The sequence below is a fragment of the Phocoena sinus genome, chromosome 8, assembly GCF_008692025.1.
Source record: "Phocoena sinus isolate mPhoSin1 chromosome 8, mPhoSin1.pri, whole genome shotgun sequence".
Taxonomy (NCBI): domain Eukaryota; kingdom Metazoa; phylum Chordata; class Mammalia; order Artiodactyla; family Phocoenidae; genus Phocoena; species Phocoena sinus.
This window is the reverse complement of record NC_045770.1, coordinates 110,158,567-110,179,845: the sequence shown is the minus strand read 5'-3', so window position 1 is coordinate 110,179,845 and position 21,279 is coordinate 110,158,567. Positions and strand designations below refer to the sequence as shown.

The following is a 21,279-nucleotide window of genomic DNA, read 5'->3' as shown; positions in this document are numbered from 1 at the left end:
CTGCACCGCAGGTGTGTGGGCTGCTGGCGTGTGTGGTTGTTGCTGCGTCCCGGGCCTCTGCCCTCACCTGTGCAGGGGAAGAAGCTTCACGTTTCCTCAAGGCAGGTAACCAGATGCTCACCTGGCGAGAATGACTTATTTTTACTTGTAGGGCCCAGCCACTTACCTTTTTCTGAGTCTCTCATCATTGACTTGCTGTGCTTCATTTTAAAAACTCTTTATTTTGAGTTTTAGGGAATTTTATTAATGGATGTTACCAAAAAATTAACCTAAAAACTAAAAAGTATGTATTTGTGGAAACGACTGTATGTTCCAAAATGACTTGAAAGAACTCTTGCATGTTCAAAACCTTGTTTTTACAGTTTTCGTTTCCAAAGGAGCTCGGGCTTCTTGGGGGCCATGTATGAGGATTGTGAGTTTCTTTGTCATTACTTGTCAGCCACAGAGTATGGAATTAGGATTCAGTTGTGGAGCCCAAGGCTGGGCTGCCCCAAACTGGACCTCGGGGAAGGGGCAAGATGAATCGCCGTTGGGTCACCACGCTTTGAGTCAGGGACAAGATGGATGGCTGTGACATTTTGGAAATGCTCACTGCGTGCTCACATCTTACAGCATTGAGCGTTTGGTGAGCGCGGGCTCTGCTGTCAGCAACACGTCTCACAGTAGCTGTGAGGATTTGCGGGGCAGATCTTAGACGCCCCACGTACCTCAGTCAGTGTGTGTTGGGGTTTGCCAGCTTCGCCCACATCAGGGCAGCATGACTTGCCAGCTGGTGCCTTTTTGGTCCTGCTGGTCAGCAGGCCAGGAGGGTCGGTGGCCCCAGGTGCCTCTCGCAGGCCTGGGACAGGCCTTCTGGTCTTGACGTTACCTGGCCGAGCCGCCGCTGTGCACTCAGTCTCACAGCCACATCTTTGTACCTTCTCTGATTGGCTTGGCAGGCTGCCTCCCTGCCCGCTCGGCATATGAGTATGGTCACCTCTAGACAGGGGCTGACAACTGGGTATTTTCCGCTCGCCGTGGCAGGGAGCCTGCTGTCTTCATGCCCTCACCCTGGCCCAGTGGCTGGAGTCACAGGATTTACGGCCGATCTCTCCCTGTGCCTGGATCCCCACGTCATCTGGTAGTCACTCAACCAAACGGTGCATTTGTCTTCCTGGGCACCGGGAGCTAGGATCAAGAGGTCGTTGCCCAGCTCTGGCATCCGAGAGGGACATGGAATCTTCCCTGCTGTCCTGCACCACCGACCTGTTGTTTTTATCACGTCTCTGTGGCCACAGTGAACATGCAGAGCTTTTCCAGCCCCAGCATCCTCGCTTTGCCACATCAAGTCCATCTCAATCCGTCTGGCCTCTCCCCTTGGGCTCTGGTGGTCCCCATCACACAGTGTTCGTGAGGACAGTACCTGATCTGCCCAGCCTTCCCATCTCAGCGGCTCCGTCTTCCTTCCTGGCCACCTGGTTTCCTTCTAGTCTCACTTCCCTTCTGTCTGGAGACCTTCCTGGAGTGAGTGATTCTTTTAGAGCAGGTCTGCCGGCACCGGATTCTCTACTTCTTCCTCCATCCACGAAGGTTTAGTTCACCTTCGTTTCTCAAGGATGTTTTTGCTGGACATGGGATCCTGGTTTAACATTTCTTTTCTTTCACTGCTTTACAAATTTTGTCCCACTTCCTCTGGCCTCCATGGTTTCTGAGGAGAAATCTGAGCTCCGACTTGGTGTTTGAGCTGAAAAGAAGCCTGGTGAGGAGTCTGTGCTGTGGTGGCTGAAAAGCAGGGACCTTTGGGACCAATTCTCACATCTTGATTTCTGACTTTATTCCTGTTTTTTGCTTTTTTCCTCTGGAAATGCTCACCGGGGTAGGCGTGACTCTGCCTCTTGGGGCAGGCAGTGAGCATTCTGGAGCTCAGGGGACTGGGCCTGCCTGCCGGCCTGCCTGCCAAGCGTGCTGTCCCGTGGCTCCGCCCACGGCCCGCCAGGCACGTCTACACAGGCCTGGAGCTGAACCCCGCCGGCCCTGAGCGGTTCTGCTCAGTCACGCTCGGCCGGCTTGGGCTCCATGTCCTGTCCAGCACGTCAGCTGTACCTTCTGGGCAGATCCAGACCAGCCACTCCCAGCATCTCCTGCCCGCCCTGGAGGGTCGCGAGGCAGCCCCGTCTGCTCTGGGCTCTGCAGCGGCTCTTGCCCCACCGACGTGAGTCCGGGCCTCCCAGGGCAGGATCCCCTCCTCCAGCCATGGTGGCCCCTCAGCCCTTTGCTCTCGCGTTGCTGGCCTGGACCTGTGTCCCCAGGTGTCCTGCGTGAGGCCCTCCCTAATTCTGCACCCCACCCCACCCCGTTTCATTGACTCCATACCCAGCCCTCTGTGTGTCTTGCTGTGTTGGAACGACAGCTCAGGGAGACAGGATTGGGGTTTGTTGGCACCTGGTAGCTGCTCTGCGCCACTTAGTGTCTGTGTCACTTAGGCCCACTGGCCCTGGGTCTCATCACCTCACGGCGAGGGTTTATGAGGTGATACAGGTGTGCTAGAGGCATCCCGAGCAGGGCTCAGACCCCAGACCCTCACCACCGAGCTGCGTGACCCCGACACTGCCGTTTATAGCTCTGACCAGCCTCAGGGGCCAAGGTGACGGAGAGGCCCATGACTTACCGTTGTCACCCTCATAATCCAGATGCCCTCGGTCCCTGGTGGGTTCTCAGTGACTCTTGTTCTCCCTGCTAAAATCTGATGTCCCCTCTGGGGTGGGAAGGGTGGGCCATGTCCTAGACCCAGGAGAGGCAGCTGAGTCCCTCTGTGTGTAGGTGTTGGCTAATGTCCAGCAGAGGATCAGTTTCTAGGTCACCACATCCAGAGAACCTTAGGAGTGAAGGTCTAAAGTAGAACCTTATAATGTAGTCTGTGTGCTGTAATTATTCCACAGATCTCTCGGGCACTGAAATGTTTACTATACAGAGTTCAGCTGAAAGGCTGAGATTTTCCTGAAGTTCCCTCATGGCCTAGGACTCAAATGTGAATATATTAACATTGAATTTTATGAAAATAGTTAAAATAGGAGTTTTTTTCACTTCTAATAGTTTTAAATGCCAGTATTGTGAAATATGGCAAAAGAATGTGCTCTCTGCTTTCTTTACTTGGAGCTAACTTATCTGAACATGACTGCTTTTGTTTTCACAAAGAAAATAAAATTTTTTTTTTTTTTTAAACATCTTTATTGGGGTATAATTGCTTTACAATGGTGTGTTAGTTTCTGCTTTACAACAAAGTGAATCAGCTATACATATACATATGTTCCCATATGTCTTCCCTCTTGCGTCTCCCTCCCTCCCACTCTCCCCATCCCACCCTTCCAGGCTGTCACAAAGCACCGAGCTAATATCCCTGTGCCTTGCGGCTGCTTCCCCCCAGCTATCTACCTTACTACGTTTGTTAGTGTGTATATGTCCATGACTCTCTCTCGCCCTGTCAAAACTCACCCTTCCCCCTCCCCATATCCTTAAGTCCGTTCTCCAGTAGGTCTGCGTCTTTATTCCTATCTTACCCCTAGGTTCTTCATGACATTTTTTTCCCTTAAATTCCATATATATGTGTTAGCATACGGTATTTGTCTTTTTCTTTCTGACTTACTTCACTCTGTATGACAGATTCTAGGTCTATCCATCTCATTACAAATAGCTCAATTTCATAAGAAAATAAAATTTAAGTGAAGGGCGTAACACCTGAATAGATGGAGAGATACTCATTGTCTTGTGGATGGGGAACTCTCATCTAGTTGTGACTCATCGGTTCTTCCAGGGCTAATTTATAAATTCAGTTCAGGGCTTCCCTGGTGGCGCAGTGGTTGAGAGTCCACCTGCCAATGCAGGGGACGTGGGTTCGTGCCCCGGTCTGGGAGGATCCCATGTGCCGCGGAGAGACTGGGCCCGTGAGCCATGGCCGCTGAGCCTGCGCGTCCGGAGCCTGTGCTCCGCAGCGGGAGAGGCCACAACAGTTAGTGGCCCGTGTACCGCAAAAAAAAAAAAAAAAAAAAAAAAAAAAATTCAGTGCAGTTCCAATTAGAATCCTACTAGAATTATTTGTGGCAGCTGTCAGACTGATGTCACAGTTAAGATGGGAGAGGAAATATGCAAGAATAATCAGGATGGAGAAGAGGACTGGTCTGCCGGACGTCGGGATGGGCTCTAGCTATGGTCCAGGTCTCTAGCGCCAGCCTAATCTCATGCAGCCCCACTCTTGCTTTTTAGAAAATTACTTGAATCAAGGTACGATTGCTTTCCGTGACACACACCCACTTGAGGGTCCGTATCCACACTCCAGCGCCTTACACATGGTGCCCACCACCGGGGTAGGGATGCAGGACATTCCATCATCTTGGAAGCTGCTGCCCTAGCACCTCCCCCGCCCATCTGCCATCCATGCTCTATGGCCACCTCTTGTGAGTCTTGTCGGTGGAAACAGACAGCAGGTTGCTTTCATGCCTGGCTGTCAGCATGGGGTTAACGTCCACGTGCAAGTCTTTGAATGGACATATGCTTTCATTTTTCACAAGTAAACACTTGGAAGGAGTGGCTGGCTTGGGTGATAGACTCTGTTTAACTTTGTAAGAAACTGGGAAGCATTTTCAAAGCGGCTGCACCCTTTTGCAGCCCTACCTGGAACGTGTGTGTTGGTGGCTCCGCGTCCTCGCGAGGACCCTTCCTCGAAGGCACTCGTGCTGTCCGTGATCCCGTCCCAGGGGCGGGCGCTGCTGACTGCCATGCTGCATGTCTGCTCCCACGACGACCAGGGATGCTGCACATCTTTTCGTGTGGTATTGGCCATTTGTTGATCTTTTTCTTTGACGTGTGTGTTCAGTCTTTCGTTCGTGTTTCGGGAGATCGTCTTTATCGTTGAGCTGTAAGAGCTCTTTGTGTGTTCTGGGTACAAAGGCCTTTGTTGGGTGTACGTGTCATCAGTGTTTTCTCCCGGCTGGTGGCTGGCTTTTTCGTTTCTTCACTGCGTGTTTCACGGAGTTTCGACAGGAGGCCAGTACTGGGCTCGATGCTTTTCGTGTGTTTGTTCACTCGTCTTCAGGGTGCCCTTCAAGGCTGGAGGTGCCCTCGTTTAGAAATGCAGGGCTGCATCGTCTCTCCACGGACACGGAAGCTGGGCCTCTGCCCCCTCTGCAGGCAGTTGTTCAGCGCAGAGGGGCCCCGGCGGGTATGTGGCTGGGCGGCGTGCGGTCGGGTGCTGGACTTGTCGTGGGCCCTGGTTCCAGGAGAGGCCACCCGCTGCCTGCCGAGTGCCGCCCCTTTCCCACATCGGGGCTCTGGAGGCCCAGCCAGGGTGGGCAGGCGGAAGCGGGGAGCCCATGTCTCACCCCCACCGGGCAGCCATCTCTCTGCCCGGTCTTCTGGGCCGGCGGCCGTGGCCGGCCCACGCCCTTCTCGCTCCGGCCCTGGCACCTCTCTCTGCCGCCAGTGCTCCGCTGTCATCCCGGCGAATCTCTCAGCCATGGTCACTTCATGAATCACGAGGTTGGTCTCTGGGCGATCTTGCTCGGTGCCCGGAGCCCACTTAACCGGCCGCCTGGTCCCTCTGTAGCAGAGCCACCTTCCCGGGACGCCTCGAGCCAACGTGCCGTCCGCTCTCCCCGCCCGAACGGGCTGCCGCGCCGGCACAGCACCGTCTGGGAGTCACACAGCCGTAGCTGGCGCTCGGGGGATTTTGAGATGGAGGTCGAGGGCCGAGCTCGCTCCTCTGGCGGCCCGTCGCGCCGCGGTCCCACGCGTGCTTTCCGTGCACCGACGCGGGCTGTTTGCGTTGCAGGCGGGCCCACACCCTGAGCGTGCTCTTCATCCTCACCTGCGTGCTGGGCTACGTGACACTGCTGGAAGAGACACCGCGGGACACGGCCTACAACACCAAGAGGTACCGGCCCGGCCCAGCCTCGCTCCACGCGGCTGGCGGGGTCTCTGGGTGCTGTGTGGCACCTTCAGCCCCTCTTCTGCCTGTCCCATCCCTGGGATCGACAGCACGGCTCCCGTGGGACCCCTGCTCGTGCTGCATTTGTGCGCGAGAAACCAGAAGGTGCTGCGGCGGCTCCAGGGAGGGGTCTAAAGGGGTTCAGGTCAGTTCCGATGGGGCGGCTTCCCCACACATCCCACCCTCAGTACCCCAGGCCCCACCTGAGTGTGCCGCAGGTCAGCTCAGTTCTGACACCATTCCAGGCAGTGCCAGGCCCCACGGTCCCGGGCTCGGTCCGGCCAGACTTCATCCCCTCCCCACTTAGACCCCAGTCGCAAGAGCGGTCATCACCTGACGGGCTGTAAACCATAGGTTCCCACCGCCTCCTCCTTGGGTGCAATTAACTTGCTAGGGCGGCTCACAGAACTCAGAGAAGCATTTTACTTATTTATTATCAAAGGTTCTTTCATAGAAAGATGGAGGAGCAGCTAGATGGGAGAGATGTGTAGGGCAAGGTGTGGGGGTGGGACACAGAGCGTCCACGCGGTCACCAGCCTGGGGGCTCTGAACCCCCGTGCTGCTGGGGTTTAGGGAGGCCCTCCTCACATGGCGTGATTGATTAAATCACTGGCCACTGGCGATTGACTTAATCTTTACCCCTTCCCAGGGGTCTGAGGGTAGGACGGAGAGTTCCAGACCAGCCCTCCAGTCGTCTGCTTGGCCCCCTGGCAACCAGCTCCCATCCGGAGGTGGGGTCCAAAAGTCACCTCGTTAACATAACAAAAGATACCTTTGTAGCCCTCAGGGCTTGGGCAATACCAGGGGTTTTAGGAGCTCTGGCCTGAAACAGATGAAGACCAAATACGTATTTCTTGTATAGATCACAATATCACAGTGACCGTGAATTTGAGTGTCTGGGCTTTTTGTGAGGCCAGGGGTGGTTCCCATCAGCTAGCACCATTCCTCTACACTCTGTTGACTAGAAGACTTTTTGAAAGTTTTAAACTGCCTTTAGGAGTCTGGTGGTCCATCTCCTCCTGCAGGGCAGGAAGTGGGTAGACTGTCTTTCCAGCATTATCTCCAGAAATAGACCAGCTGGTAGGTTTGTGTCCTTTGCCTGAATCCCATTGATTCTGGAGCCAGTCTCAGAAGTGCGTGGGGAAGACTAGCTGGTTTCAGAACTCGTTTCTGTGCATTTTCTACGCTGGACGGACTCACCTCTCCCTCTCTGGTGCCATGAAGCCCCTGTTGCTGTTCTGATCCTGGGGCCCAGGCTCCACCTGCTGTGCTGGGACAGCTAGAGGAGGCCAGGCAGGGACAGGTGGAGGGCGGCATCCGGAGCCCAGAGGTGGCAGGAGACCGCTGGTCAGCTTTGGGTGGTGGGCTGGGCTCGTACACCTTCACCCTTGGGGTCCAACCCTCCGCCTAGACTGTGGTGTAGACGCCTGGGTCCAGGACACCAGGAAGTGTGTGTTACCCTCCCCTGTAAGGCGCAGGCCTCCCACCCAGGCTGCCCAGCCCTCCTCAGCCCTGTGTGATCACACCGCAGGCCTAGCAGCAGGGGTCGCGGAGCCCAGAGCAGAGGAGGGAGGAGGGCTCCTCTTTGGGCCCCTCTGGGTGGGTCTCTGAGGGGGACGCTGGGCCTGTGGACCTGGAGACGGAGCCCCACGTCTGCCTCAAGGGGGTTTCCAGCTGGAACCTGGCCTTTCCTGTGCATTTGTGTGCCAGCACGTGGTTATGGAGGGTTTGCAGCATCTGCTGGGCACAGCCAGGCAGGGAGGATCAAAAAGGTAGAGCTTGGTCACACTGAAGAGGTGTCCCCACGTGGCTGTGAAGTTGGGCTAGAGATGAGCAGTTGTGACGTCACAGGGCAAGACCAGTCACAAGGACGAGCGGGGCCCCCCCACAGCAAGAGTGGGCCCAGCAGCGTGTCCCGGGATGCCTCCCGAGGCAGGGGCCCAGGCGAGTCACAAAGCCTTGCTGCCCTGGGCCCTGCCCTGCGCCCAGGGGCCCAGGGGCTCAGACCCCCAACGTCGAGGGGGCTTGTTGGCCTCGTCTGGGACAGCAGCTGTGGACCCGGGTGGGTGCTTCCCCACCCCTTCTTCCTGCACTGGCCTTTCTCCTGAGCTGTTTCTGCCCAAGAGAGGTTGGCACAGTGAGCCCAGAAGGTGCCACCAAGAGGGACACCTGGGTCCTCTCCCTGGGGTCCCCTGTGTGATTTCATTGAAGGCGGGGCCGGGGGAAGGCAGGTGGGTGGGAATTCGAGGGCCCCAGGCACTGCTCTGCCCTGAAGTTCTGTGCTCTGGGGACACAGGACATCGTAGCCACCGTCTCTGGCCCTCTCGGCCCACTGCAGGGGCACAGAGGAGCTGCCCTCCTGGCCCTGTACGGCTGCTGGTGGTGCCCGGAGCCTACTTCTAGGAGCCTGTAGCCCCGCCCTCACCTGTCTGAGGCTCTGCAGCTTCCTCCAGGGACAGTCACATAGGCGTGTGGGTTCATTTCTGCTGAGTCCACTCTCACCCCCGTGGACCCCAGAGGGGCCCACAGCCTGCCCCCCACGTCAGCACATCTGCCTGGGCTGTGATGAGGTCCCCCCGGTCTCGGGAGGCCGCTGGGGCTGCTGATTTTTATTATGTCAGAGCTTTTGATGCTCTCAGGGGAGGGTTTTGTATATGTAAAATACTTCCCAAAGGTTATGGCTTTTTTTTTAATTTAATATTTACGTTGTTAAAAATCTAGGAAATTGGTTCGTTTCCCTTAAGCTTTCAATTTCACCTTGTGTGTCATTGTGGATCTAACAAGTTCTGTCACTTTAAGGGAGTAGATTTTTCTTCCTAGGCCAACTTTATTGTTGTGTCATTTAATATAACATGCACGTAATTAAAACGTATGGCTTATCTACTTGCCACAACTAGGTGTAGGTACACACTGAGTTTCCTCTGAGGGCCGCGGTCAGTCTGCACTGCTGGCTACAGGCTCCCACCGATCTGTCCCCACAGGCCCTTCTTGTCTGTTGTACAGTGTCATCCAGCATGCGCCCTTGTGTCCGGCCCCTCCCACTCGGCATGATGGTTTTGTGACACCCACGTTGCCGTGTCTGTCAACGGTCATCCTGGTCCATTGCCAAGGGGTGGTCCACCGTGTGGACACGCCACAGTTCCTTGATCCATTATCTGTTGGTGACATTGGGATGTTTACATATGTATACACATATGCATGTGTAAATGTGTAAATAAATCAATACATGTACAATATAAACATATTTTGCATATTTGCAATGTGTAGAAATATAATGTACTCACAGTACTGAAGCACAGAGGCAGAGGCCTGACCGCGGGTCAGCCTCTGAGGGCCGAGAGGGCCCAGAGGCGAGGAGTACACGGGCCCCCAGATCTTGGTTCCTAAGAGCATTCGTTCTCCAGCAAAGGAACCAGGCTCCCTGGACAAATGGCCGATTCCAGGGCTGGGACAGGGAACCCCCAAGATGGGCCTGGAGCGTCTAAAGCTGTGCAGTGGTGGTCAGGACAGTGGTGCTGGCAGAGGCTGGACAAGTAGAGAGCCCAGAAGTAGCCCCACGCAAAGAGGAGCAAAGGCAAGTCAGTGGAGAAAGGAGAATTTTCAACAAAATAATCTAGATACAGACCTTACACTTTTCACAATAATGAATTCGAAATGGATTATAGACCTAAATAGAAAATAGAAAACTATAAAACTTCTTGAAGAAAACGTGGGAGAAAATCTGGTGACCTTGAGTTTGGATGCCTTTTTTTTTTGGCCTTGCCGTGAGGCATGTGGGATCTTAGTTCCCTGACCAGGGATCAAACCCGCGTTCCCTGCAGTGGAAGTGTAGAGTCTTAACCACTGGACCTAACCACTGGACCGCCAGGGAAGTCCCAATGACTTTTTAGATAGAACACCTAAAGCATGATCCGCAGAAGAAAAAACTGATGAGTCGGACTTGATTAAAATTAAAACCTTCTGCTCTGCAAAGCATAACAAAAGACAAGCCACAGGCTGGTGGGAAATGTTTGCCAAATACGCGTCTCATGAAGTGTCTGTGTTCACTGTTCAGAGAGCTCTTGAAGCTCAGCAGGAGGAAAACCAGCAGCACAGTTCCAAGCCGGGCAGAAGGTCTGGACGGACACCAAAGAGGACACAAGTGCGTGAAAGGACGCACTCAGCACCATGCATCAGCTTGGAGACACCACTACACACCTGCTCGAGTGGCCAGGATTGAAAACACGGCAACACCGGGCGCTGGCGAGGACCTGAGCAACAGGAACTCTCAGTCATCACCGGCAGGAACATGAATGGGGCAGCCGCTTTGGAAGACGGTTGGAGACTCTCTCAGAGAACTAAACATAATCCAGCAGCTGTGCGCCTTGGTATTTACCCAGAGGAGCTGAAAACTTAAGTCCACACCCAAACATGGACATTTGTAGCGGCTTTGTTCACAATCACCAAAACTTGGAAGCCACCAAAATGTCCTTAGTGGGTGAATGGGTAAACAAACTGGTACCTTCATGCAATGGAATATCATTAAGTAATAAACAGAAATGAGCTATCAAGCCATGGAGACAGAGACGAAGCTTAAATGCATATTGTTGAGGGAAAGAAGCCAGCCTGAAAAGGCTACATACTGTATGAGTCCAACGCTGTGACATTCTGGAAAAGGCAAAAACTATGTGATGGTAGAAAGATCAGTGGTTTCCGGGGCAGGGGGAGAATGAATAGATGGAGTGTGAGATTTTTTTAGGCTCTTGTTCTGTTGATATTGTAATGGTGAATGCAGGACGCTGTGTGTTTGTCAAAACCCATAGGACTGAACAACACAAAGAGTAAACCTAAGTATGCAAATTTTAAAAATCGTTTAGGGGCTTTCCTGGTGGTGCAGTGGTTAAGAATCTTCCTGCCAGTGCAGGGGACACGGGTTTGAGCCCTGGTCCGGGAAGATCCCACATGCCACGGAGCAACTAAGGCCGTGTGCCACAACTTCTGAGCCTGCGCTCTAGAGCCCGCGAGCCACAACTACTGAAGCCCGCGCGCCTAGAGCTCGTGCCCTGCAGCAAGAGAAGCCACTGCAATGAGAAGCCCACGCACCACAATGAAGAGTAGCCCCCACTCGCCGCAACTAGAGAAAGCGTTCGTGCAGCAACGAAGACCCAACGCAGCCAAAAATAAATAAATTAAAAAAAAAAAAAAAGTCCTTTAAGAGGTGGAGGACCCCAGGAAGGAATGCAGACTGTGACAGGAGAACCTACAAAAGGTGCTGACCTGAGTCACTTTGGAAACGAGTGGGGTCTGTAGGCCTGAAGGCAAGGGATGTGCACACAGCACTGGGCTCTAGTGGTGAAGTTGTTTCCTGTGGGGCATGGGTCAACAGCCGTGTCCCTGCTGTACACGTGCGCTGGGATTGGACAGGAAAGTACACGGATGGTGGAGGCCGGGATTCTCACCCCGGAGGAGTGGGAGGTTACAGGCGACCAAGGGGAGAATGATCCGTGGATAACAGATGCTGGTTGGAGATGTCAGTGAGAACTCACGTTCGTTTAATGTAGAGAAAGGTGGTTACACACAGGAATATTTGTAACGTGTGTGTATGTAAGGTTGGCACACACGTATCTTGTTGCTCTGTCAGCCGAGAGGGCCCAGAGGCAAGGAGTACACGGGCCCCCAGATCTTGGTTCCTAAGAGCATTCGTTCTCCAGCAAAGGAACCAGGCTCCCTGGACAAATGGCCGATTCCAGGGCTGGGACAGGGAACCCCCAAGATGGGCCTGGAGCATCTTCTAGCACCAGAAAGGAGGGAGGTGCTCAGAAACAAGAATACAAACCTCCACAAAGATGGGGCGTGTCAAAGCAGTACAGGAGCCAAATGAAAGCTCCTTGTGGCCAAAGCTGGAACAGTTTGAGCACCGATATCAATCAAGTATTGAATTATAACCCAGCGTGTAACGTAGGCACCCACAAATCTGGGCTGATGTAAGAAATGACCGAACACATTAGTGAATCGGGGAGCAGAGACAAACCTCCTGCACAGAAGGTTTCCCATCAGGTTGCGGAGCTGCTCCCTGCCAGCTGTGCGGCGGGGGGGCCTCCCTCCCGAAGGCGAGGTGTGGAGGGGACCCGACAGACATACCTCTGCCAGGGTGTCAGGGGCGGCACCAACAATCAGAATCGTGTTGATGGTGTGTACCCTTGATAAGATATGAAGATGGTCCTTAACATCTGTGATCTCACTTCCAAAAATCCTACAGCCCTGATCTAATCATAAACAGCCCTGATCTAATAAAAAAGGCAGCCTTCATTAAGGGGCATTCCACAAAATACCTGGCCGGTGTTCCTCAAAACTGTCCAGGTCATCAGAACAGGGCCAGTCTGAGAACCTGTCACAGGCCAGAGGAGCCTAAGGAGACTTGAGGACTGTCATGTGGGGCCCTGGATGGGGTCCTCGAATAGGAAAAGGACTTTAGGTAGAAAGTAAAGAAATCTGAAAGAAAAAACTGTGGACTTCAGTTACTGGATCAGTGTTGGTTCACTGACTGTGACAGCTGTCCCACGCTCACGGAGTGTGGGAAATTCTGTACTGTCTTTGTAACTTTTCTGTTCTAAAATTAAAAGATTATTTTAAAGTGTAATTTATTTGCTTTCCTCTAAAAGTCCTTCTGGGCGACAGATTTTCCCACATCATCCCTTTGGGGCAGGAGGGTGTCTAGCGGCCCTTTCACCAGACCCTGGAAGGGTGACCGTTGCCCCCAGGGCAGCCTCACCTGCACCCCACCCCACCGCTGAGTGCCAGGGACAGGGCTTTGCATCCTCAGACCTGCTTCTGGGGACAGCGGCCTCGGGCGTCCCGTGAGAAGCGCGTCCGTGCACGGCAGCTTCACCTGCAGTCACCCAGGCCTGCGAACGCAAGACTGTGAACCCTTGTGGTATGACAGTCCCGCATGGGCAGGGTGAGCTGGGCCCGCCTTGCTCCTCTGTCGTGGGCAGGGGTGCCGTGTGTGTCTGCGTGGCTTTCACTCTGTCTCCTGGTGGGTTCCTGCTGGGACTGGATACGGTGGCCCCACAGGACGAAAGAGCTACTTAGCGGGGCCCCAGCCTTGTTGGAGTGGGAAGCCATTTGATCCTAATAATACCTTTCCATCTTAGGGCTTTAGTGAGCTCTGGATCATCCTGTGTGGAATTTTAGGGGCTTTTTGTTTGTGTGTTTTTAATGTGCCACACGTCTTAGTGACGTGGCTCTTGACGGTACACATGACACAGCCCAGTGGCAGGGCCTTCTCCCCGGGTTGGTGCTGCCTCTGGGGCCAGGGCGGCAGTGCTGGGCCGCCAGCCTCTCTGCGGCCGAGCCTCGGCTCTGCCCTAACCGGGGGTCAGGGGCCGTCCCCGTGGTGGGCGCCCGGGGATCCCTCCCACCTCCCGCCAGGGAGGAGCCGACCCGGAGCTTGGCGCTTCCGCACACTGAGGGCTGTTTGTTCTTTATTTGCAGAGGTATTGTGGCCAGTATTTTGGTTTTCTTATGTTTTGGAGTCACACAAGCTAAAGACGGGCCATTTTCCAGACCTCATCCAGGTAACTTGCCGTTTCTTTCTCTGTGTGTGCCCGTGTGGCCGTGCTGTTCTGAGGGTCACTCTGTGTCTGTGCTGCTGCGTGTGGGTGTCCCGTCCCCCCTGGGGCCCCTCCCGGCTGGCCGGCTTCACCGCCACCTCGAAGCCCCTCCTCTTTGGGCGCTAGCCCCCGGGAACCCGCCCCCGCCCCCACTCCTCCCCCGTCCCTGCCCTCTCTGTGCTAGGCAGAGGGGTCTCCCTGCAGGCGGAGGCGCCCGGGGCCGTCCAGTGCTCTTGGCGTGGCCTCGAGCTGGTGGTTGTGCCCCCCGGCTGTTGGGAGGCTCACAGGGCGCCATCCGCAGCCACCCCCCCCACCCCGGAGTCGTGGGGCCTTCTGGCAACCCCTGGGACATCCCCTCACAGCTGGAGGGGCTCCAGCCTGTCCGGGCTCCAGCCTCTCCGAGGGGCCGGCTCCGGGGCAGGGGTGGTGAGTTTTCCTGAAGGGTCTCTATTTAGTAACGAGTTTCTGTCTCATTAAGGGTGTGTATTTATCGTAGAAAATTTGGAAAATAAAGTATTTTTAAATAAAGTATTTTTAAATATTTAAAATAAGGAAAATAACCACCGTTAAGATTTAATGAGTGTGTATGCGTGTATACGTACACAGGTGTAAAAACAAGAAGTTGGCGTCATACTGTATGTGTAGTTTTGTATCATGCAGTATTCACCTCAGGCTTAACACATGCATATCCTTGTGAATTTTTCATTTGAGAACTGGATTTTTGATGGCTCCTTGTTTATCATCATTTGTTATCATTTGAATGTACTACAGTTTACTTAACCAGTCCTGTATGATTGTATACTTGGGGGTTTCCAATTTCGTGGCAATAAACCAGGCTGTAGTGAATTTCCACATGTACACTTTTGTGTACCTGTCCGATTATCCATGGGACCAAAGGTCCAGGGGGCGTAGCAGATGAAGGGCATGAGCATTTGGGGCTCCTGATGGGTGCTACCCAGTTGCCCCCTAGAAGGGGCGTATCTGCTCAGGGGCCAGCGAGCCGGGGGTTGTGAGCGAGGCCCCCGGGGGCTCTGCCCCTTCAATGCCTGGTGGGGACGTTGGTGCTGGCTGAAGCCTGTATGGTCCCTGCCCCCGGGGCAGCGTGAGCTTCCTGACCCGAAGGGCACGGCCCCCACTGGGGGTTGGGGAGGGGCTGCAGGACCTTCTCCACCGTCTCCACTGGTGTGGGCCCGTCCAGTCTTGCCTCAGAAGGGCGTGGACTCTTAACCAGAGCAACGGAAAAGTGAGCTGAAGTGTCAGAACCACCAGAGTCACGGTGAGAAACCAGGTGTGTTCAGTGCTCGTCCGACAGACTTGGAAGGGAGAACAGGAGCTGCCAGAAGCTCCCCAGAGGCTGTCGGTGGGTGGGGGCGCAGCGAAGTTCTCGTGGGCACCCGGCACTGGACGAGCCGCGAGCAGGACAGACAGGGCCCTGCCCGCATCATCCCGGGGCTTCGGCTTCAGCTTCAGGAAAGCTCCATCTGCGGCTCTGAGCGGTGTGAGTGTCAGGCCGGCTGCCCCTCTGGAGCGGGCAGTGCCGCAGTTTCCGAGCTGACGTTCTGAGCGTGGCTCTGCCTTTCCTGAGTGTGGTTGCTGTGCGCCCACCCTGTTTCTCTGCCGGTCTCGGCTCAGTTCACGGGGGGACCTGCCCCAGAGCACCGTCCAGGTGGCTTGTTCACCTGGTAGTTGGCAGGAGGTCCTCAGCCTCTCAAATCAGGTTACGTGTGCACGCTGGCCGGAACGGACTCCACAAAGGAGGCGCCCTGGGGTCTCTGCGTGCCTCCCGCCCTCCTCTGGGCCCGGCTCGGTAGCCACTGGGGGAGCAGACAGCTGACCTGTGTGGGGCGTTGCTTTATTTGGAAACGAGTTGGCTGCAGCTCCAGCTGGGGCTGCCACTAAAGAGGCCCCCTTGCCCTTGTGAGCGGCTCCCTGCAGAAGCTGGAGTAGACGAGGACGTTGCAGGTGCTGCTGAGGTGGCCGGAGTTGCTGCTCAGGAAGAAGATACGAGTGCGGGTCTGGGAGCAGGGCAGCCCGTGATCAGGAGCCTCCGGGGTGGCTGGCGGAGAGCCGTAGCTGCAGCAGGGTGTGGGGACCCTGGCCGTGGGGAGGGGCGAGGACCCGCTGGCCACTTGTGGGGGGCAGGCCTGGGTCCTGGTGGGCTCTACGGGGTGCTAGTGGTGGGGAGTCTGAGCAGAGTGGGGGTGGCCGGGGCAGGGACAGCGCAGCCTTCATGGGAGGAGGTGGCCGTCCCCGCAGCTGGGCAGCCACACTCGGCCGCACCAAGTCCCTGCTCCACAGTCCTCGACCTGCTGCTGCAGCCTCGAACCAGGGAGAATTTTCCAGGTTTTTCCTGTCTTCAAGGGCACGAAGAATAAGCCTGTCACCTCGGCTGTTTACGTCCGTTGTCTCGGAACACGTTAGCCCACCTTCCCAAGAACTCAGCCACGTTTGTATTTCCTGCCCGTGCGAGGCTGGATTCTCATCAGTGTCCGGGGCGGTTTTTCCCCCGGCAAGCGGGTTAGGCCCAAGGCCTGAGGGTGCCGGGCTGGCCCCGGAGCCTGGCGTGTGTGCAGTTCTCACCCTCTTCTGACACAACAGGCCCCGCACCCCTGCCACTCACCTGCCCGGCTGCCTGTACCCTGGGTCCCCACTGAAGCGGGGGCGGGAGAGCACGTGGTGCTGTCACAGATGACCTGGAATAGCTGTGGAACAGCCGTGGCCAAACCTTGTGTCTCCAGTTTGTGAGCACGGCTTATTTTTTTAATTCAAGGTGAATTAACTTTTAAAAGTAGGCTGGTGGTTTATTTTTTCTTAACAGACATAAGCATAGGGTAAGCAGATATCTTATTATTTATTTATTTTATTGTTTTATTATTTATTTGTTTTTTAGCTGCATTGGGTCTTCATTGCTGCGCACGGGCTTTCTCTAGTTGCGGCGAGCGGGGGCTGCTCTTCGTTGCGGTGCGCGGGCTTCTCGTTGCGGAACACGGGCTCTAGGCGCGCAGGCTTCAGTAGTTGTGGTCCGCAGGCTTCAGTAGTTGCAGCACGTGGGCTCAGTATTTGTGGCACGTGGGCTCTGGGGCAGGCGGGCTTCAGTAGTTGTGGCTCGCGGGCTCTAGAGCGCAGCCTCAGTAGTTGTGGCGCACAGGCTTAGTTGCTCTGCGGCATGTGGGATCTTCCCGGACCAGGGATCGAACCCATGTCCCCTGCATTGGCAGGCAGATTCTTTACCACCGCGCCACCAGGGAAGTCCCCTTAGGCATTTATTAAACAGGTTTCTGAAGATTCTTGGAAGATAGAAGTTACCGTTGGCTTTTAGGACAGTTCTAGACCTTCCCCTTCCTGTTATCTCATCCCCCAGGGACTTGAGAGTATGGAAAGCAGATGGTGAGAGAGAGGAGTCCCAGCCAGTGAAAGGGGTTCTGAAGGACACGTTCGTTCTTTTTTCCAGCTTTATTGAGACAGGATTGACACGTAACAAGTCTAAGGTGTACCGTGTGATGATTTGATACATGTGTATTGCATACTCCAGTATGGTTAGTTAACCCCTCTGTCATCTCATGTAATCTCAACGTTTTTGTGTGTGTGTGTGTGTGTGTGTGTGTGTGTGGTGAGAACATCTAAGATCAACTCTCTCAGCGACTTTAAAGTATATAATATAGAACTGCCAAGTGTAGTCACCGGAGGGACAGAAGTGCTGATTGAAACTTAAGACAGTTTCCTAAAACAAATTGTCATCCCAGGAATTCAGAGATGGTTTAATGTTGGGAAATGTGTTAATTTCATTCATCACATTAACACTAAAGAAAAAAATTGATCCTCGTAAATGCAGAAGAATAAAGTTTTGTACTCATTCATGATAGAAACACAACATACTGGAATGAAAAGGTTCTCTTAACGTGACGAAAGGTATCCACCAAAACCCTGCAAACTTACTTAATGATGGAGGTTAGAAGCATCCCTAGGAAACACAAGACAAGGATGTTTGCTGTCACTGCTCGAATCTGGTGGTTTGCGGGCCTTCTGTGCTGCGGGAAAGATTAGGGACGGGAATGGAAGAGAAGGAAGGAAGAACAGTCAGAGAGAAACTGTGCTCAGCCCTGAGTTAGAGCTTGCTTCTGAAGTCTCTCCCAGGGACCTGAGGGCCCCGAGCAGAGGCTGCGCTCGGGAGCTGTGTGGGGCGGGGCCGCGGGCCGCAGGGCGGCGCCCCCTGATGCCGCTGTGTTCTCCGTGTCTGTACAGCCTACTGGAGGTTTTGGCTCTGCGTCAGTGTGGTCTACGAGCTGGTGCTCATCTTTATACTCTTCCAGGTAAGCGGGTCTCTTGGTTGGGTGAACTGTGAAAGTGGAGGTGGCACAGAACGCTCTGCGTATCGGCCCCCAGGGCTCTGGTAGGAGGCTGGACCCCACCCGAAGGGGACAGGGGCTGTAGGGGTGGGAAGGCGCCAGCCATCGCCTGTGGCAGGGTCTCCGTTCTCAGCGGGCCTGGACTTCTGGGCGCAGCTGCCGCGTGGCCGGGGGACGATGGGTTCAGACGTGGACGCCTGGCAGGCGCTCCAGATCTGAGCAGGGCTGAGCCCCTCACAGGGGGCGCCCCTGACCCCGCAGCACAGGCGCTCTGAGTGGGCAGTGGGCCCGGGACCATTCGCCATGGGCCTCGCTTCTGGTTTTGCAGGTGACCGGCTGTGGCTTCGTGTGCTTTTCTCCCTCTGTCACACGTTCTGCAAGGGGGTTGGGGTGGAGGTTGGAAACTTAGCTCCTCAGTAAATCTTGGATCCGGATTTGTTGCCGCTAACATCTTTCTGACTAATAATCCTGTTCTGCTGGACTTACCGAGCTCGCCTTTGAGGGTGGTCTTCAGTATTCACAATCTCAGAACAGTCAGCGATAGCTGAGTGATTGATCATCGCGTGGGAAGGTTTGCATTTCGGGTAGGCGTGCAGGGCTGGGAGCTGTAACACCTGTTTGTGTTTGTGTGGACACCACAGTTAGGCACAGAGCCCCAGGCCCCCTCGGGTGCCACCTCCGTGGCCCTGGCCTCGCACTGGCCTCGCAGCCGCCATCTGTCCCTGCGTCGCCGCCGTTTGTCTCCTGGAAAGTCTCGTGTGAGTGGAGTTGTGCAGGGCGTGGCCTTCACTGCCTCTGAAACTCAACCAAGCCGTGCGCACCTACAGCCGGTCCTCTGTCGTGGATGGGGTTCCTGGTGGAGGGACCGCCATCTGTCCATTCACTGGGGTTGTGTCTGGTTTGGGGCAGATGTGCGTGGAGCTGCTCTGAGCCTCAGGTACAGGCTCTTGTGTGGACCTGAGCTTTCATTTCTTGAGGGTGAACACTCTGGAGGGACTCCTGCGTCATAGGTTAGGTGTCTCACTCCCAGGGCAGCTGTGTCGCGCCAGCACCCTCTCTCATCCTTGGCAGCACTTGCCATCACCAGGATCTTGTATTTTAGCCGGTGTCTCATGGATTTCATTGCATTTCTAGAGTGGCTGACGATGTTGACCAACCTCTCCTGCATATATGAGCCATGAAACGAACATCCTCCTCGGTGAAATGTTTATTTTTTGCCCTTTTTAAAAATCGGGTGGTTTGTTTTTGTAGTGTTGAGTTATGACAGCTTTTTATGTAGTCCTGGTTACAAGGTCCTTTGCTGGATGTGTTGGGCCTTCGTTCTTTAGCAGTGGTGGTCCTTATGTCTTTTCTTGTTGTGTCTTTGATGTCATATCTAAGACTTCTTCGTCCAGCACCAGTTTATTAGGATCTTCCTTTAAAACCTGCCTGCTTCTATATTTTACACTGAGACTGCTTATTCATGTTGAGTTTCTTTTTACATTTTGTTTTGGAACGATTGTAGATTCCCAGGAAGTTGTGAACAAATTGTACAGGTAGGTCCTGTGTTCCTTCACCCAGGTCCTCAATATTTTGCACAAAGGTAGGACAGTATGTGTACCTGAAACTAGCATAATATTGTAAGTCAACTATACTTTAATTAAAAAAAAATATGTATATAAAAGACAGTATCAAACCAGGAAATTGATATCAATGCACTCCACAGAGTTTGTCACAGCTCAGTTTTACATGCATGTGTGCACGCACACGTGTGTATGTAGAATACTGTGCGGTTTTATTGCAGTGCATTTAATTAAAAGTACTTTTTAACTACAGTAAAAACATAACATAAAATTTACCGTCTCAGCATCTCTAGGCGCACGGGGCGGGGCACGAAGCACATTCACGTGGTCGCGTTACCTTCCCCACCTTCATCCCCAGAACGTTCCGTCTTCCCGAACGGACGCTCTGTCCCCATGAACACTCACTCCCCTCCCCTCCCCCAGCCCTGGGCCCCACCGTCTACTTTTCTGTCTCTGTGGATGTGACTCCTCCAGGGACCCCTAGGGAGTGGAATCAGACAGGATTAGTCCTTCTGTGACTGGATTATTTCACTGAGTGTGATGTCCTCACGGTTCACCCTGTGTAGCCTGTGTCACAAGTTCCTTCCTTTTTAAGGCCGAGTAGTGTTCCATTGTGTGTTTAAACCACATTTTGTGTATCCACTCAAATGGATGGACACTTGGGTTGCCTCCACCTTTTGGTGACTGTGAACGTGGGTGTGCGAGTATCTGTTCCAGTCCCTGCTTTCCATTCCTTTGAGGACATGCCTACAAGTGGGGTTGCTGAGTAACTCTGTTTAACCTTTAGAGGAGCTGCCAGACTGTTCTCCACAGCGGCTGTGCTCATTTTACAGCCCCTCCAGCAGTGCACAGGCTTCCAGTTTCTCCACATTCTCACCAACACTTGTTATTTTCCCTGTTTTGGTGGGGGGGCGGGCGGGGTGGTGAAGTGGTAAAATATCTCGTGGTTTTCCTTCTTTTTTTTTTAAATAAATTTATTTATTTACTTTTGGCTGCGTTGGGTCTTCGTTGCTGCGCACAGGCTTTCTCTGGTTGTGGCGAGCAGGGGCTACTCTTCATTGCGGTGTGCGGGCTTCTCATTGCCGTGGCTTCTCTTGCTGCGGAGCACGGGCTGTAGGTGCACAGGCTCAGTATCTGTGGCACGTGGGCTCAGTAGTTGTGGCTCGCGGGCTCTAGAGCGCAGGCTCGGTAGTTGTGGCGCACGGGCTTAGTTGCTCCGCAGCATGTGGGATCCTCCCGGACCAGGGCTCAAACCTGTGTCCCCCGCGTTGGCATGCGGATTCCTAACCCCTGCGCCACCAGGGGAGCCCCTGATGTGGTTTTGATTTGCATTTCCCTATCTTCCCATGTGCTTGTTGGATGTTTGTATGTCTTTTTGGGAGACCAGCTTTTGTTCTGATTGATTTTTTTAAATGGTTCATGTTTTGTTTTATTTATTTAAAATAAACTTTTTATTTTAAGACACATTTACAGGATTGTGAAGTTAGTGCAGAGAGTTTCTCCACCCAGGGTCTCCTGTTATGAACATCTTACACTAATATGATGCATTTGTTACAATTAATCATTATTAACTAAAACCCACACTTTCTCTCAGGTTTTCCCCTCCTCTGCAGCACAGGAGACTCCCCTTACGTGGGTCTTTCATTTCTCTCAGCAACGTTTTGTGGTTTTCGGAGTATATGTTTCGCACTTCCTTTGTGAAATGAATTCCTGAGTATCTCACTCTTTCTGATGCTGTCCTGAGTGGGACTGTCTTGATTTCGTGTTGGTCTGCTGGTCGCTGGCGTCTGGACACGCAGCCTGCTTGCTCTGTCGGTCTG

General features: G+C 53.9%; 1 protein-coding gene across 8 annotated transcripts in view; it reads left to right on the top strand.

Annotated features, from left to right (window-relative positions):
* The window catches only part of PTDSS2 (phosphatidylserine synthase 2), a 28,876-nt gene that overhangs the window by 2,063 nt on the left and 5,534 nt on the right, over window positions 1-21,279 (top strand). For 2 of the 8 annotated variants that reach the window (XM_032638977.1, XM_032638973.1), the window contains exon 2: window positions 13,433-13,515. The exons of 1 other annotated variant lie outside the window; for it this stretch is intronic. Coding sequence is in view for 1 of the 7 variants with exons in the window: in XM_032638971.1 (XP_032494862.1) it covers window positions 5,804-5,905; window positions 13,433-13,515; window positions 17,794-17,861 (253 nt within the window). In the remaining 6 variants the exon portion in view is untranslated. Of the gene's footprint in view, window positions 1-5,803; window positions 5,906-5,977; window positions 6,105-13,432; window positions 13,516-17,793; window positions 17,862-21,279 lie in introns of those variants that run through there. 5 more of the 8 variants (XM_032638976.1, XM_032638975.1, XM_032638971.1 and 2 more) reach the window with 4 other exon arrangements.